Here is an 18,241-nt window from a genome sequence, read left to right as displayed (position 1 = left end):
TGGCTCTTCGCAGTGCTCTATGGTTTAGCCAGAGGATCTCAATCAATTGGGAAAAAATAAAACTTATTCTAACTATTAAGAAATTAGAAGAATCCTCCTGGAATTACTTAATCGATTTCTGCCTAAGATATATGTAAATTGGCTGTTGGACATCGATTTAAGGTAAGATGTCAGAGATGTTCTTAATGCACGACACTCGTCCGCTTTACGCTCTGGCCTTGAAGCTGCAACGTACGCGACGCTRATGCTGAGRCCGGCGACRTGTCATACTGCAATGTTGTTTGGTTATTAATCGCTTTTTCGTGTTCATAACTTTTCTGTTTTTGTTGTCGCCTCTATTCACACTGTTCCAGCACTTAAAATTTCCATTATTTTATTATTTTACCCGTTGTTGCTGTTGCTGTCGTTAGCCCTCGTGCTTAGCTTTGCTTGATGCCGTTCTGGTTGCTCGTCCGGCGTTTGAAGTGTGCTCTTTGCTGCGTGGAGCGAAGTTAGAAAACTTTTGCCTCCGCTAATAAAGTCTCGAATTTACGACCGGCGGCATACACTTCTGCCTACATTCACATATGGGTGTGTGTGTGCATGTGCGCATGTCAATTACACTAGTACCGAATGCAAGCACATTCGCGGTTGGCGGTGTCGTGTCGCGGGGCGCTCCTGCTCCGCGCCACGTAATGGGCTGCAGCGCCTAGTCAGCTTGTTGTTGGTGTTGCAGCATTGTGCCAGTTTCGAATTTCTGGCATATTTGTGTATGTATGCGGCCATTTCGTTCGTTTCAGCCGAACATCGTCGTTTCTTGGTATCCCCAAATGGTAGGCGCTGTCGCCTGCATCTTTCCTCCGAATTGCTTGTTGCGCTGGTTGCGCTGCTGGAACTTGTTTATGACGTCTAACAGCATTGACTTTTGCTATGTCGACAYGAGTGTTCAGCTGCCGAAATGCTTCGCGTCTCTCATAGCCCTCACCCCACTTAGAACTCTTTTTTTCAACCATGTCAAGACGGCAATCTGAGTCAGCCTAAACAAATGGCTAATTCGGAGTTTAACTGTCGACCATTGTGGACCATTGAACTCGGTTATGAAGGAGGGGCGGGGTTGTGCAGAAGTTTGAGATCTGCTTTGAAACGCTCGACGTTGTTAGATGTGTATCAGGCAGCGATGAAATCGTCTGCTATTGTTCGTTGAATTCGCTTTCGGTGCACACTTCCCCCTGAATCTGCGACGCCCACATTTGTGATTAAATGACTTTTGTAGCAGATAATGAAATCGTTTGTTGCTGCACTTTGCCGTTGTTGGTTGACGGATCGTGCGGCTCGGCTGGGGTCTGGCCTTTTCTACATACAATAWTTCATATATGCCTTTACCAGTATATACTTACACTCATACAAGTATATACATATGTATGTACATCGGCAGGCATGTCGGTGCGCCCATGTACGACTTGTTGGTGGCTGCCTCAGTGCGCCAGCTCGACTGGCTGCTGGTATAGTTAGTGGTTGTATTGCCTTATTGTTATGTTATTGTTGGCTTTTTAAATTTGCCTTTTGTTTTTGCTTTTTTCTTGGCCACATTTTTATAGGTCAAAGAGATACTCTCATCGCAGACGCGCTCTCGTCCCCTCTTTTTGGTTTCTTGGTGTTGGTGCKATCACATTGACTGCGAAAGCTCGATGAGTTTTTGGAAGTTTGATTACTCGTATTTTGGGTGTTTTTCCACTTTTCGTCGAAGAGGTCAGAATGACATCCCACGGCRCGGCCTGTTGTCCGGCTATTTTGTTTGCTCGCTTTTGGGGCTGCTGCTCAGTGGCTTTGGCGTTATGTATGCGCTAAGCAGTATTGAGTAAGATCAGCTGAATTGTTGAATGTGCAACATGTTTACTATATTTTACAATTTTTTTGGACTGTTATTTATGTACATAAATATTTTGGGTTACGTATCGCCATGTACTCTGCACATGTGTGTGTATTCGTGTTCAGGCTGTTGACAGCGGCAAGAGCGACGTTATATAAGAAATTATTTTATAACTGTTCAACAATTGTGTGGCTGGGCGCGTAGAAAGTTTTCAGAGATTTGAAAGGCCTCGACACATACATATACACATTCTTACACATACTTAGACGTAGATGTAAATGTACTCTAGCATTACTTGGGATGTTGGAGAGTTGATAGCATATAGTAGWTTCATTTAGTAAAAATAATTTCATGTTTGTTATTGTTTGGGCTTGCGATAATTGCATACTCGTATTACATAATCATGCAATTAAAGCATAWAATATATTTGGTTGAGTTTCAGKAAAGTTTCCTAGTAAAACTTACTWATTWGATTTCAACATAGATGTGAGGAAATGCTTAGAAGACTCTTTCCTGGCCTTAAAAGGGGTKTATTTCTTTGCGTTGGAACCGCTATACATTTTTCGTTTCTCGAAWAGATCAAAATCGCTGCTCTCACARAGATTTGTATGCCATACATGTCAGGTATGTTTGTATGTTTGTATGTATTTATAAAAGTATACGTGTATGGACTCTTCAAGTGGTCAACCGTGTCTWMAGTTTGTTCCWWTTTTAATAATAACGGTTGTAGGCAAAACAAGGAYTCGGGTTACATTTCTGAATTTGCATATTTATTTTTCTAACTGAAGGAAAAACAACGAATTTGATTCAGTGGTGTCAAATGTCCGAGTACATCGGCAGAGCTGCTGATTACAACAGCAAAAGTTGAGAGAGTTTGTACTTCATTAAAATGCTGATGCAATTGAATTTGAGAGCTGGTCGCAGCCACAAAGGCTTAGGAGCGGCCGTCGTATTTGACGGCGAGGCAAGTTGTCTTCAAATGCACACAAACCTACGTATGGTGAGTATAGACATGGGTATATATGCACAGCTAAATATGTATGTCCGGTTGCTCACATAAATCAAAATAATCATGTGCATGCTATATTCATTAGCTCGATTTTCGATCTGTAAAACGCTCCAATTTCACTAGTAAACACACACACAAAATCATGTGTATGATTGCCTTGCGTTTTTTGCTACCTATTGCTGTGGCAGTCGCAATTGCCTTGGGCGCTGTCAACTTAATAAAATAGAACAACAATAAATGTTATTAAAATAATTTATTATCATTGCTGCGGTCACAGCAATTGTGGTAAGAGACTTCATCTGTGGCCATTGTGATGCCTGATGCTGTGCTTGTCGTTGCCTCTGCTGCTGTTCCTTATTAGTTTATTACTCTCAATTGTTGTTGCTATTGTAGCAATTGTAGCAGCTACCGCTGTAGCTGCCGTTGTCGCCGTTGCCGCCATTGTGGCGATAGTTGCATTAGAGTGCATTTACATTTGCATTTACTTCTCTATTAACCTTTACAAGTTCATTTCGCTTGATTAACGCACTTGAACTCTATTGTGGATTCTTGAATTTTTTCACTACACGGCAAGGAAGCTTTTTGCAGTGGCTCGCTGAAATTGCTTTGCCTTTGTTGTGCTCATTAGTGTTGTGTGGCATATTAGCTCTGGGGGTATACACAGAAAAATAAGCAATTTGTGTGCAAGAGTAAATGCTGCATGAAGGCAGAGAATTGTGGAATTTTGTATAAAAAAATTATTGAAATTTCGGACATTTCTATGTACGACATATGCATCCAGTTCACTCTCTTAGCTTTCTGCTGTCAAAAAAATCAGATATTTCGATTTTAGTATTTAGCTGTGTGTGTGCTGTTTTTGGAAGTGGTGGGGGATTTGTAGACCTTAAGTAAGCCATGGCGTATACGTGACGTCAATCAGTTACTTCTTGAAAAAAATTGAAAAAGCGTAAATAAATACCAAATGGCATCCATAAAAGTTTCACTTCTATCTAAGCTTGTCCTCTTTAGTATGGCAGATATTCGATTTTATCTCTTTTTCTATTTCAGCACACAAACATGTCAATCTTTTGTACGAATGCGTTTTAGCTGCACTTTTATTACTGAACTCAGGCAACAGTGGGCTGCAACGTGACACATGTGAATATCTAAATGAGCAAACACAAATAAATATTGACCAACGTTCGTACATACAGATGTACATACATACATATGTGTTTGCAACATTGTAGACGTGCAAAAGCTACGACGAACTTGCAGAGACGGCGTTCGAGTTCATTGCCATTGTTGAATATTTGCATATTTAGACACTGCACTTGTACAAATATCGAGATAAGCATACACACATACATGCACATATTTTCAGAAATAGTTACAATGTTTCRAATTCTGTGCAAACTAGCAAAGTGATTTATTTTCTAAAGCGACTTAAGTTTGCTTTTCTGAAATATGGCCCCTCATTGTTTTGCAAACAGGCAGACTCCCAATTAGCAACGCCTGCTTATGCGTGTAAGGGCCTGATAAAATCGAATGTGTATGTTTAATGAACGTCTTTCTAAGTTTCTATTTAAAATGCACTTTCTATATTTAGATACATACATATATTGTTCCTAAATCGATTCGTTTATGAATTGAAAGCAGCAGCTTTCGTTCCTGCTGTTCGTGCCATTGTCAACGGCATTAAATAATAAGAACAAATATCAAAACAAAAAAAGCGACACGCAACAACGCTGAAAAAAGAAAATCGTGAAGAATGCGCTGCTGAGGTCGTTCAACCCACATAATGCTCACAGTCGTTGCGATATTCCAGCGTTTAACGCTTCAGCCGACGCCGCCTCACAGCCGTTCAGTCACGCGCGCACACACATTCATGCACCGCACGCTCAGCTCACACACCAGCCATCCACCAAACTGAACAGCTGACTGAATGTGGCGCATTCCGCGTACTCCCTTCCTCCCTTTGTGCGGTGCTCCAAGTACGCGCATTGGCTCTCCAGCTCTCCAACGCTCTAATAGATTCAAAGCCGCTACAACGGCAACCGATCGATGGCTGGCTAATCGTTTCGAAGCTTTCAGCGATCGCTTCACTCACACTCATGCACATATGTATGTACTCATATGGAAAAGAACAAGCATACGTGCATACAGAAATGTATAGATACGTATGTATGTAAGCCCATCCCGATTTGCATACTTGTGTGTAGGCTGGCTGATCGGCCGATTCGATTGTCTGTCTGTCGATTAAACGCTTCTTTCTCGATCGGTATGCGCGCAGAGTGTGTCTTCATCTCACAACCAGACGTAGTTAGYRCAGAATGCGTCGGCGGTTTCATCCTCCTCTTCACATGCCCTTCATAGCATGACGCTTTATTCGTTATCAGCACTTTTGTTCAACTCCGCAGCTTTCTGCCCATTTCTACATACACACATACACATGAAGTTAGGTGTTACCACATTGGATTATTTGCAAAGCGAAGAATTTTTGCTCTGCTATCAATCTATTAATGCAGTTGTACCAAGCAACATGCCCTTTATATATCATAAAACCGAAGAAGCGATCAGAGTTTTTCCTCTTTGTGAAGCCGACCGATGACCTTCTGTACAACAAAATAGGCCCCTTTAAAGTACTAGATTTAGTCTGATTCTAAGATAGGAATCCATCTATACTCATGCATTTGTATGTTTTTCGTAGGAGTGAGCAAATAAACTCAGCAGAAGTAGCAAGAATGAAGAACAGCAACAGCTGAAGGTGTCKTAAGATTATGTTTTTTACTAGCCATGAGATATGAGATCCCAATTTGTTAGCTGTGCTTGGAAYTTGATTTCCCTTCGTCTAATATTGTTGCCAGCCAGTGGCTAATTGTTGTAGTTTCCGTTATGTGCTTTTCTTTTCTCTTAATTTCATTCGGTTGATGGTTTGTGCCATGCTTCACTTGCAGCCATACACACACACGCGTATATATACATACATATACTTAAACGTACTCACATATGAATAGGTGTATGTGGTGTGTTGTGTGTGTGTTTTCTTACTTTTCTTTCCGCTGCATATTCGCGTTGAACCGGTTAATAAACTTAAATGTAGGTCAAGACTTGCGGTGATAATCAAGCGGCAAAAACAACAGAAGAATTAATGTGTTGAGCAAAAAATTACAAATATTATAAATGAATCTACAATACASAAATTAAATGAAAACTAAAACAATAAATTTAGCAAATGAGAGCTTAACATTTTAAACATTCGAAAAAGCAACCAATATAATAGGAGAAATCATCAGAGGACCGATTGAATGCTAAGCGCAGATATTGGCTGTGAGAAGGGCTGCCAATTTCGGTTCCAAAATTCCCTCGGGAGTCTCATGTTTCACATTTGTCTATTCAAATATGACAAATTACACTTATTTCCAAATCACAAACCTTTTTAACGGACCGAGTGATGAAAGTAGATACATATTTCGCAAGGCATTTCACTGATGCCTAAAAACGCTCGTCTACGTAAGCGCTTTTTCGTTTGAATAAGTTACGATGAGGCAGTATGTGTGTATGTGTGTGTGAATGCGTACCTACGGAGSCAGTAAGTCACTCAGGCAGTCAGTTAGTAAGTCAACGACAGCTTAGACATGGCCATTTTCTTAATTGCGGCACTTTAAGCCATTGCTGGCCATTGACTTCGGTTTGATGGATTTTGCTTTGTTTTGTTGCGTTTTGTTTTGTTACTTCTCGTTGGCTTTTTTGCAACATCTTTGCTTTATTTCCTTTGCTGCGGTTGCGCATGCGCTTAATTAACTATCTTATGTTAGCATGTTGTTGTTGGTTTCACAAAGATTATGCATGCGCATTTGGATGTATACATACGCGTATATAGTGTATGTGTRTGTATGTAAATTTTGTGAAATTTGTATTTTTTGCATCTAAGCCTGAAGCATSCAACATTTCATATTTGTAGCAGACGGRTCATAATTCACAGCTGAGATTTTGCGAGTTAACAAGGCACCCATGTTGGACTACGAATAGCCTGCATCAATATGCCAGTACAATTTAAACGTAAGTGGTGACGGTCTGTATATTTAATCAGAGTCAACACTCCCTGGGGTTCAAATGGCACTCACCCACATACATACACATGCATACATACCTGTGTATATATGTACATATGTACATATGTATGCTTCTGCAGTCACTTCATTGTCACTTTAAAGCCGTTCGTAACAAGATGCGATGTTGTAATAAGGCAATTTWAAAAACTTAATGCAAATTTCATTTTAAATTGTGATTTCTGTTGGATTTGCGCTTAATAACAGTACACGAGATTGCTCCCAAAATTACGAAATTTCCATACTCTGCAATAAATATATATACGTATAGATGTATGTATATTTGGTTGTGGTGCAAGTGGCGCGCATGCATTTGGCAGCTACAATTGGTAAAGCTTTTGTAACAGTTGCTGAGTTTTTTGTAATTATTGTAATTGTGTTGTGGCTGGGTATCGAGATGAGAATTTCATGGGACCATTATCGTAATTTATGTGTCATTCCAGCCGCTGACAGACTGACTGAGTGACTGATTTTCATTAAACGACGTGCTTCACTCGCTCACATACAGACATGTSAGTGTTTACACACATACATACATATGTACATAACTATAGTACATACATATATGTATGTATATGTACACAATGCGCATATAACCAGTTGCCAGCCGGTCCATCAGCGCACAATGGCAATGCATTGTGGCAAAATTGAGCACCAACAATAGCAAACAACGAAACGACCACTCGACAAAAGCTTGCTTAATTGAGAATAAAGAATACACAAACACCTACGTACATACATACATGTATGCACATGCATGCATGTGAWGTGAATTCAAATGTGTGTGTGTGTATTGATCTCAGTTGTAATATGTCCTTTGCACTTGCTGCTCACCGGTAGCGGCCAATAGACACCGCCGTCCAGCAGTCCCACCTACGACTCAGCGCTCAGCTCCGCTCTGGCCAGTTCAGCAAACGCGCAGCTCCGCCTAGATCATTATGAGCTTTGCCATCTTCATTGCCAATAATTGTGCGCAATTGCAAATTCACACTTTGCACGATCTTTATTTGAATGTGTCGCTGCGCAAACCAAACCAAATCAATGTACACACATACATACATATATGCATCTGCTTGCACACATCTCGCATGCAAAGGCGACTTTTTACGAGCGTTACGGCTGCATACTCGTGTGTACAGACAAGCTCTACATATGTTACAGCTGTTTTTGTTGTTTTTGACTTTTTATTTTTTGATTGATTTGATTTTCGATTTGTTTTCTTTCTGGATTTCGCAATTACTTTTTTGCTGAAATGGCATTAGCTGTCGTCAGCACCGCARCTTAGCCGCTGCAATCGGGATACATACGCACGTATCACGAAGCACGTTTCGGGTTACTTTATAACCATAACACAAGCCAATGTTGAGATGATTTTGCAAGCCACTGGCTGGGCGTGTAGTAACTACCTTAGACATCTCGAGCGGATAATAAGAATTTTGGAGAAGCTCGCCCAAGACACGATGGGTTGATATTGTCTACCACCTTAATGTGAGGTAACTCTGTAAGKTGAATGTGGTAAGCAACCCTGATGTATGCCAACAAGTGTGTGACAARAGAATGTYAGTAAACCGATCCACAAATTTAGTGCTCTTCTGCTTCCAAATAGCTTTTTGTTACATATTTGAASTATGCTACTTTTTTCATTTTGTTCCTTCAATTCAACGAGGACTAAACCAGTCAGGCGATACTATAAGCTATAAACCAGAAGTTCCCGTCAGAAATCCAACTCGACAGGAAATCAACGAACTTCTACCATTTGTGGCAGAAATTTGCCCACTAGTCATTTTATTATTTATTAGTTTGGCACTGGTAAGTTTTTGACCAAAATCTGGCAATTCTGCACTCGTCGGAAATCAGCAGGCAAAATCTGCAGGTGGCTTTAATGAAAAGACGAGAGACGAGTGTGGTTCGTACTAGATGAAAAGCAGTTTATATCTGGTTGATTTGGCTGCAGGGTTTGTGGATCGGCAGTTTGTTGCAATTGGCTAAAATTGGTGCACATTTGACCCACTTCTTGCGGAGTTTGCCACACGGCGGCATTACACAAAACGAAGAAAAGAAAATCACGGTTGAATCGACGGCGCCGTCGTTGTCAGTGGCAGTGCCACCGGCAGCAGCAACAACAGATTTAATGGCTGACATCAAGCCAACATCGAGGATAGCAGATTCGCGCAAAGTGGCTTGCTAAAGYCAGCTTGGTTAAGTGGGTTGTTGCTATTGCTGTTGATGTTCATGTTATTGTTGGTTGCAGCGYTTGCTTACTTGTTAAGCCCATACGTGTGTACATGCATCACTTCAAACCTGGCTTGAAATTGGACCATGCGTATACATGCATGCATACATGTAAGTGCATATATATGTATATGTCGCATTTCGGCGTGTTAACTCTRCAATTTGGTCCTTTTTGTATCACTTTGCAGTAACCCCTGTTTCGCACAGAACTCCCTTTTCAGTTGCATCCATATGCATATGAGTACCGGTATTCATCCAACATGTGTACATACTAATTATCTCTGTGTGCGCTAATGGGGTCCATTTCAGAATGCCAGCTCATAAAATTTCCGATTTTTTCACCATTCCGTTTTCTGYTGCTTTGTTGTAATATCAAACTCTTTAATAACGTTTTAAGTTTGTTTATTTTTATAATTGCCGTTGCAGCTGGTGCTGTTTTTTGCTGCTGTTGTTCGTGTTGTTGTTGTTGTCGGTGTTGATGTTGATGTTTTTGCATGTTGCACATTGCATGCTGTGCGGTGTGCTCATTCGCCAACAGGTTCCCCATTTTCCCAATCATTCGCTCTCGTCGCCCCCTTCTTCACTCGTCGTCCCTCATCCTTKATTGCAGTTTAGTAAGAGTCGATATGGTGGCGGCCGACGGCTGAGCCGCATGAAGGGATGGTCAATTCAGCTGAAAAACGAGTATTTTTGCGTGCCTTTCCTTGCACTTTCTTGTTTGTTTACTTTACGTTTCGATGCACCTTTTTCGACTTTGCCACACTTACATATATACACTTTGCGCACGGTTGAATACGCATACGTGCATGTGCCCATGCAAGTATGTGAGATTATGATTATACTCGTATATGCACTTCAAGATAGGTTTGAGAAATATATTTATACATGTATGTATGTTAGCATATATTTGGGCAAAAATTTCGCAGGGACGGCAGCATTTGATGAGACACACGTTTTTATTGTAACTGCGAACCCTTTCAGAGTCTCGGATCCTATCAGATCCGCTGTTTGGCCTCACTTTTAATTCAACCAAGGGTTGCAACATTTCTGTGTGCACATGCATTTTTTGCCAAAACGGTGCGCACGTATTGAGTTATGTCAAAGCAGAAAATCAAAACCAACAACAAAATGTGTGCCAATTCCACTGAAATGAGGAATGTTAAGCAGGGTTTCAAGTTTCTGCAGCTTCTGTTGTTTACTCTCCCCTCTTTTTCTGCGTTGACTGCTTCTGCGTTTTGGTTACTGCAGACACATACAAATAAACATACAAACGTAAACTGTGTGGTACATATCTAAGGCAGATCACAATGCGTTCCAATTTTATAGCAGCAATCCGCTGCAGACTGCATCTGTTTCAGCCTCCGACTTTGTGGTGCTGCCTTTAAAATTGAATGAAATATGCGCCCGCTTGTGTGCGTTTGTTATTATTTATATACATACATATGTATGTATGTATGTATGTATGTATGTATGGTCTATGCAGTTGCTTGTAAGTTAACCCAAATTTTCGGCAAGATTATGGAGAAAACAGAATACAGAGAAGAGAACGAATGTGCATTCGTTCAAATGTAAACACAAATATACCGACGACTTGCTGCAGCAGTGTGTGTTAGCTATGCATTTATACACATGTATGTATGTAATAACAAATTGAGCTTTTGGTAAAAGCGCCTTAGTAACTACTCATGTGTATGGGTGCGGGTATGTGTGTACAGACATATTTATAGATGACACACATTTGTGGCTGAGAATTACCTCACATGAAAACCCATCGAACGCAGGAAAAATATTCATACCTCGATTTTGGTTTGAAACGGCGAATTCTACTTTTGTGATTACATAAAAAATAATTCCGAAAAGGCAAAAATCCTTCTCTTCATTTCGACTGGCCGCCAGTCCAAATACGTGTATGTATATCGTCCATCAAACAGTAGCTAACTCGACGAACAAATGTACGGAATGTAAGTATGTATGTATCTCAACGAGCAATTACTTTGTCCCGCATCTGTCTCTTATACACATCTAGATGTGTATAAGAGACAGTATGTATATCGTCCATCAAACAGTAGCTAACTCGACGAACAAATGTACGGAATGTAAGTATGTATGTATCTCAACGAGCAATTACTTTGTCCCGCATTGTGGCAGTAATTAAGGCCCAACCCAAGTGCATTACTATTTCCGCAAGTAATTCGCCTCATTCGGCAAACCACACATCGCCACATATAGTACATACAAACACACTTGCAGGTACAATGACGATTCCTCGGCAAGCCAACGGCAGTGGCGAACGTACAGCAGATGCATGTAGGTATGCATGTGGAGGCATAAAGCTGCAAATTGCTAATTCGCCAACGTGTATCGGCGAACAGCAAATAGAGCTGCACGCATGTGTGTGTGCGTGTGTTTGTGTTCGCATGCAGGTATTATACAAGTGGAAGCAATATCAGCTGCACGCAAACAGGAAATAAGTGAGCGCACACATACAACCCTGCATATGCACACGTATGTACATGCAAGTATGTGTGCGCGTGTGTGAAAATGATCATAAAAATGTGAAATGATGTTACCAACCTTGTGTTGTTGCCCAAAATGACTTTGTTCATTGTAGCGGTTGTTGCTGTTGTTGTTGTTGTTGTTGTTGTCGTCAATGACGGCAAATCCTCGTTGGAGTTCAGACTTGAATTGTGGCCGGCAAAAGGTGACTCGGCGACAGCGGTCGTGTCGTAACTGCCGCGATCGGAAGTGGCGGCGATTGTTGTTGTGGTCGAAGCGGTTGGCAGATCGTCGCTGGCAACACCTTCCTCTGCCGGCGGCAAGTGAAGTTGCAGTTGTAGACGACGATCGGCGATTGTGTGCTCCAATTGTTGCTGTGAATGTGGCTGTGGCTGCGACTGCTGTTGTTGTATTTGCACTTCAGTTCGGTCGGCTGGCAGCAGCGGCGTTACCTCGTGTATTGCGAAATCGCTTGTTTGATTTGCCTCCTCAATAGCCGCTGTTGAGGTTGCGTCTATGCCTGCGATCGTCACCGTGCCACCGTTCGTGTCCGCGCCACTGCCATTGCCAATGCCAATGCTAGTACCAGTGGTGGCTGTTGCTGCAATTAGCGGCTTTGCAATTATCTTTGTGAAATTTCTCTTCATTAATGGCTTCTTCTTGCCGTTGGCGTCTTCCTCTAGCTGAATGATCACCGATGTCGCCGCGTGGTTTCCTGTCGCTGGCGCGGTCGTCGTTGTTGCGGTCGTGGCCGTCGTGCCGAAACTGTGCAGCAAGCGTTCGTGTTGCAACTGTTGTTGTTGTTGTCGCTTTCCCGTGCTATTCGTATACAACAACTTATTTGTCCTGCAGCCGTTTTCGCCGCCGCTTTGGCTCTTTTGTTGGCTTTCTCTGCTTCTTGTTCTCATTTGCTGCTGCTGCTGCTGCGGTTGCTGTTGTTGTTGCAATTGATGGCAATATTGTATATTACTTAGCTGCACTTCCTTTGGGTCTTGATGCAGTTTTGCTTCCAAAAGTGCACTGGACTCAGCTGCTCCGATGGCGATCGTTGCTGTTGTTGCTGCACTGCTTCTGAGTTCCTTTGTTGGTGGTTTCTTTGTTGATTTTGTTGTTGCATCAACTTCATTCAAAGTGGGCAGTATTTCAGTCGCTGCCTCGATGTCGGTCGTAAATGCTGTTGTTGTATTTGTAATTGCGACTGGATCCTGCGACGATACTTGTTGTTGTTGCACTGTCGCTGACGGTTGTTGCTGTGCGGTCGGTGACGATCCGCTTTCTGGGATGATTGTTGCAAAAATTTGTTCGCCGAATATAAAGAGATCTTTGGAAATAATCATTATCACCCCTTTATTGCTGTGCGGCGTGTACACTTTTGGTGCTGTTACGTTGTTACGTCTTTAYTTTTGTTTCTGTGCCACAGATTTACGGTTTATTGCAACTTTAAAGATCGGGAAACTTAATTATGTCGCCAAATAGAAGACTGAACCAATGTAGCCCCCACCCCCTTCACTTATAGGCAATTAGACTTTGCATATACAGACATATGTATGTAGGTACGTACATATATATACACTTGTATGATGAACTGTGTGATTTTGTTTTTTTCATCACTGTGTAAGTATATACATAGATGTATTCATAAGTATGTGACTTTGTATGTTTCTAAGAATGTATTGTTCCRAAAGGATCAAACTAAATTTCAAACTCCTTCTAGTTTTGCATTTATTTCGGAATAAAAGAATTTTATAGGCATATCTATGTATGTATATGTATGCTTTCGTCTTCTCTGTTTGAAGGAAGCCCGCACAGGTGACTTTATTAGCATATATAACACRTTTTAGACAAATCTCCTGACCGCCCTTTTCCACTGATAAGAGTACAAGGAAAGGCTTTGTAAGTTTATATACTTTASATACATATKTATGTATGTATAAATATAGCCYTAAGTATGTTATTCAACATWATTCGGATTTCTTTATTTCACGCCGTTTGTCGAGGTGCCTGAACGTTTATTTTGCTTAAAAAATCGCCTCATCTAAAACTCAAGTCTAAACACAAATACATAAGTATTTAGTATAGACTTTTGGAATGTATATAAAGGCCTGTGTGCATGGAGAAATATATAAGGGAATAATAACATATTTATTGAACTCGGTGACACATACATATGTATTTAATATAAACGCATATAAAATGTCTTATACATACAATTAGCCCACATACATATGTACATATATAAATGCATTGGTTCTAAAAATCATGTTAAACGCACCGTTAATTTATTTGTTGCAGGAATTTCACACATACCTCACTCTCAACAACTGACATATTTTTGTCACATACACCTGCATACATCCATATGCATTTATATACATATATACATGTATGTATGTAAATATTTTTCACGTTCTTCTGTAATATATTTCACTATGTATTTTTATAATTTTTTGAATTTCTCTGTATATTTATCATTTATACTTTCTTCTTATGCATTTTTGATTTTTGTTTTTTTCTTTCGTTTTCCTTTTCTTTTCTTACACTTAAGCGCGCTCACAATTATTTCCACATCGAATTTTTCATATCTACACCGCCGTGTATTCTTTTTGTATCAACAATGACAAACAAGGAAAATGTGTGTTGGAGCAAAATAAACAAAGATAAAAACAACCAACAAAAAGAATGAAAGTATTCCACCGGAAAATCAAGTGAGACAAACTATTTCCCGATCTTTGGTGGTTTGTTTGTATGCACTTGGGTATTTTTAGTTATTTACATTTCTTTCGTTCAATCTGCGATAATTCTTCTCTTCTTTCTGATGCTGATCGATATTTGTTGTTATTGAATATTCGTATGCAGGCGTTGCTATTGTTAATGTATTAGGTACTTGTGGTGTGCGATTGGTTTGAACGCGTCGTGCCACCGAGCTGAACGTGATCTCAACTGATCTGGTCTTTCGTCGTCAAAGACCACTGAACGTCTGTATGCGGTGAATTTAATTCAAGCCCTGGCACATCGGCCATTCAGCGAGTCATGGACACTGGCTGACTGCGCCGTCACCCGGCATGCCCCCTCTGTCGATCGGTGCGCTTTGGAGCCCAACGCCGGCGCTCTTACAGGGGAGACTTGCGCGCTCTTAGCTTACATTTACAGGCGATACTCTCCCACCAACACAGTGACAGTCTGTTGTTGGAGCGCTTTTCGWAGATATCTCCCGCGTTTTTAGCGTTTTATGACAGGCCACACAATCGCACTTGGTTTCAACAGCCACACATACACATACACATGTATATGTAGATTTGTATAGCTATACATATGCGCRCCGCATGAACACAGGTGTATGTGCGAGGATGCGCACGAAATTAAGTATCCAGCGATATATGTACATACATATGTATGTATGYATGTACGCATGTAAATATGCATGCTACGCGTTAGATACATATGTACATGCATATGTATGTTGTTATAACATTAAATACATAACTTATACACATACATATATATAAAGATAAAGTACATATGTATGTATGTATGAATGGACGTCGTTTGCAGCGCTGCTTTGCTATTTGCCGGTGATACATACATACATACACAGTGACATTTGCATGCAGAGGGCACACGCACACTCAAATTATATAATGTTAAGCGCGACTGCATGCTTGTGAATCTGCATTTAAGCGTTGCTCTCAGATTTTAAATACGGCTTGAGCTCTACAATTCGTTAGTAGGAAGCGTGCAGGAAATACTGAAAATTGATTTACTTTCCCACTGTGGTGAACTTAAGAGTGTACGAACGCTCTTTGAAGGGAAAAGAGAGAAAAATTGAGAGGTAATAAATACAGATGATAAGAGCGGTAGTTAAGAGAAWTTCACATATCGCTCTTCCTAATTGAGCTGATATTAGCAAAAGCTGGTTTCTATTTCCTGATGATCGTAAAACTTTTTGCTTTGGGCAAAGGGGTGCGAAAATTTGGAAAGCAAAGGTAACAAAGGAAGCTTGAATTCCTTAGAAACGTGTTTCTTGCATATGRCAATATTTATATTGCACAATGAGTATTTGAAAATATTTGCCTGGACGGAGCGGGAAAGAAATTCCCACATAAGGGTTGGCGTTCTAAGCCTTTTCGGCGTGAAAGCTTTCGCACGTGCTGAATAACCGGTTCTCAGGTATTTTGAGATATATTTTGAAAAAGCAGAAAAGTGAAATAATAATGGYTATTTGTARGTATGTATGTATGTATRTATATATRCATARTATGTATGTATGAATATATACATTTTCGCGTGTGAATCTTAAAATATCAAGGACATAAAATCCGTTAATCTAAAAGACACACATGAAAAGTAAATACGCAGTCCTTATAATAATAGATGCATTTCTCGCTATGATTTAGTCCTTAGCTGTTAATARACAAAACTTTCACAGCTAAACAAATATTTTCATTTCACGTATCAAACAAATTGTAAGAACTTTGAACCATAAATSTTTGCTTCGTTTTTCTTGGCCAAATAGATAGAGAAATCACTTCGTGTTTGTTTGTTTGCAATCGGCAAGCCACACATTCTCTGGCCAATCGCAGCAGGAAAATTAAGAAAACTAGTGCAAATATTCAATGCAATTCACCGAACTCGAATCCCACTTCTTTGTCACTTAATTCAAATACGTATGTACATATATATATRTATATGTATATGTACATATGTGCACATGTATGCAAAGTGTCACTTCGGTTAAACGTCGAGTTAATTGCGTTAATTTTTACCTTTACTCGAGCAAACTAAAACACTTTACGCACCTCATATGGGAGCCTTGGCATCGACATCTATTGGAGATCAACTAATTCACTAATACAATTTCTCACGTTCTGGTCCCTTAAAATAGTGCCAGGGCTTATATACCAGATTTCCGCTGGAGATATGAATGCAAATTTTTCCTTCGAGTTTTTAGCTTAAGATAACACTTACATATAGTTCTTATGTACGAGGCCGCATAAGCATGTTTATGGGCGTGTGCCTGTGTGGGTGCTTAATTAAATTTTGCACACTCATTTAAAGGTGACTTTTTCTCCGTTGCATGGGACTTTTGGGCATTAAAGGCAGTGGAGAACTTATATTTGTTAATTGTTCAAGCGATTCCAGCGAATAAGTACTCATGAACCCTAACGATCGCCTCCCTCTTGCTTAGAATCCGGGCCCAGTTATTCATGAGGTTCCGCCTTCATTAGYTACGTGTCGTCGATATGCGCACGCATGCACACATTTTTTTTWAAATAAATTCCTAACAGACAACAACAAAAGGGGCGCCAAAGCCACGATAACAATGCTGCAAATGAAATTGCAACAAATGAAACAAATGCAAATGGAAATGCAAATTTCGTTAGATGCGCAGCTATTTCGCTCGAATCATTGAAATCGCAGTTGTTTTTATTATAGTTTTACTTTCAGATCACCAAAGAGGCCGCCGACCAGTGCGACGATTGCGGAATAAATTTCGTTGAGACCGCAGGTTCGGTGGCAATGACTTTCCGGCGTTCAAAAGTCAATTCGTGCGCATTTGTTTAAWGCACATCAGAGAGGGAAGTGAGGGGAGTTAGATTTATGCTACTGCTTAGCTATTGCTCACAAAGCGGAAGTTGGACACGATCATTACGGCTTCTTGAATACTTTGATTTTTGTGAAAAATTCAGAAAACTAGATGCGAAAATGAGTTTTGGGCACCTTGAGCGGAAGCTTCTAAAGAATTTGTTGCCAGATGAGTACATAAGTTGAAGATGTTTCCACTTATTTGAGGGAAACTTCAGCATGTGTCCCCGACGGTCGAGTCAGCTTATCATCTTAAAGACATGAAACACAAAATTTTATGTGGACTTCGAAATATATATATATATATCTATTATATTGAAAATATAATAGAAAAAAGAGGCCAAAAGGCCTACAAACAAAAAGTAGGGTTTCTATTGGAAAACCTTCCGAATTTGTTTTGATAACGTCGAGCTAAATAGTTTGTTAATGAGAGTACCTTCTGATTATATTTACATATGTATGTAGGTAATTGCTTCCATCTATGTATATACATATGTACATACATTTGTACTATGTGCTTGTATGTTCCACTGGATACTTCTGGATCTTCGAATTGCGAGCCACCAAATTTACCAGTAACGATGATTTTCTAAGTTTATTTATGGACTTTTGTTGTTGGTGTCCGTCTTTGGTGAAAAACGAAAGCAAATGAAGAGAAATAAGTATGTCTTTACAATCTTATGTATACATACATACATACATGTGGCTGTGTACATTTCATAAATTTTATGAGCATGAATAAAATTCACTCTTATCAATGCGACGCTGGCAAGTGTGTGCGTGCGTCAGTGGAATGTGCGTGACATTGTGAAATRATTTGAAGAACGCAATTCTTGCGAGACGAACGTCGACATACAATGCACATACAAACAAACCCACGCACAYTGGCGTGCTGTCCACGCTCAGCAACTCTCCCACCGGCAGCTCCACGGCTGACGCGCTCTTCAACAGCAGCACCGCGCTGGATGTGTGTGTGTGTGT

General features: G+C 40.3%; 1 protein-coding gene across 4 annotated transcripts in view; it reads right to left on the bottom strand.

The window, feature by feature from the left end:
* Positions 1 to 14,663, bottom strand: part of LOC108965811 (probable ATP-dependent permease) — a 28,056-nt gene extending 13,393 nt beyond the window's left edge. The window contains exons 1-2 of one of the 4 annotated variants that reach the window (XM_018928461.1): positions 13,950 to 14,663; positions 11,756 to 13,115 (exon numbers count right to left, since the gene is read on the bottom strand). In XM_018928461.1, coding sequence (XP_018784006.1) covers positions 11,756 to 13,014 — 1,259 coding nt within the window. In that variant the 5' untranslated portion in view covers positions 13,015 to 13,115; positions 13,950 to 14,663. The remainder of the gene's footprint in view (positions 1 to 11,755; positions 13,116 to 13,949) is intronic. The other 3 variants (XM_018928458.1, XM_018928459.1, XM_018928460.1) reach the window with 3 other exon arrangements.
* Between the last annotated feature and the right edge of the window lie 3,578 nt (positions 14,664 to 18,241).

The sequence above is a fragment of the Bactrocera latifrons genome, unplaced genomic scaffold (assembly GCF_001853355.1).
Source record: "Bactrocera latifrons isolate USDA-ARS-PBARC rearing strain unplaced genomic scaffold, ASM185335v1 scaffold_149, whole genome shotgun sequence".
Classification (NCBI taxonomy): domain Eukaryota; kingdom Metazoa; phylum Arthropoda; class Insecta; order Diptera; family Tephritidae; genus Bactrocera; species Bactrocera latifrons.
Note: the sequence above shows the minus strand (reverse complement) of the source record. Positions and strands in the feature narration are given on the sequence as shown.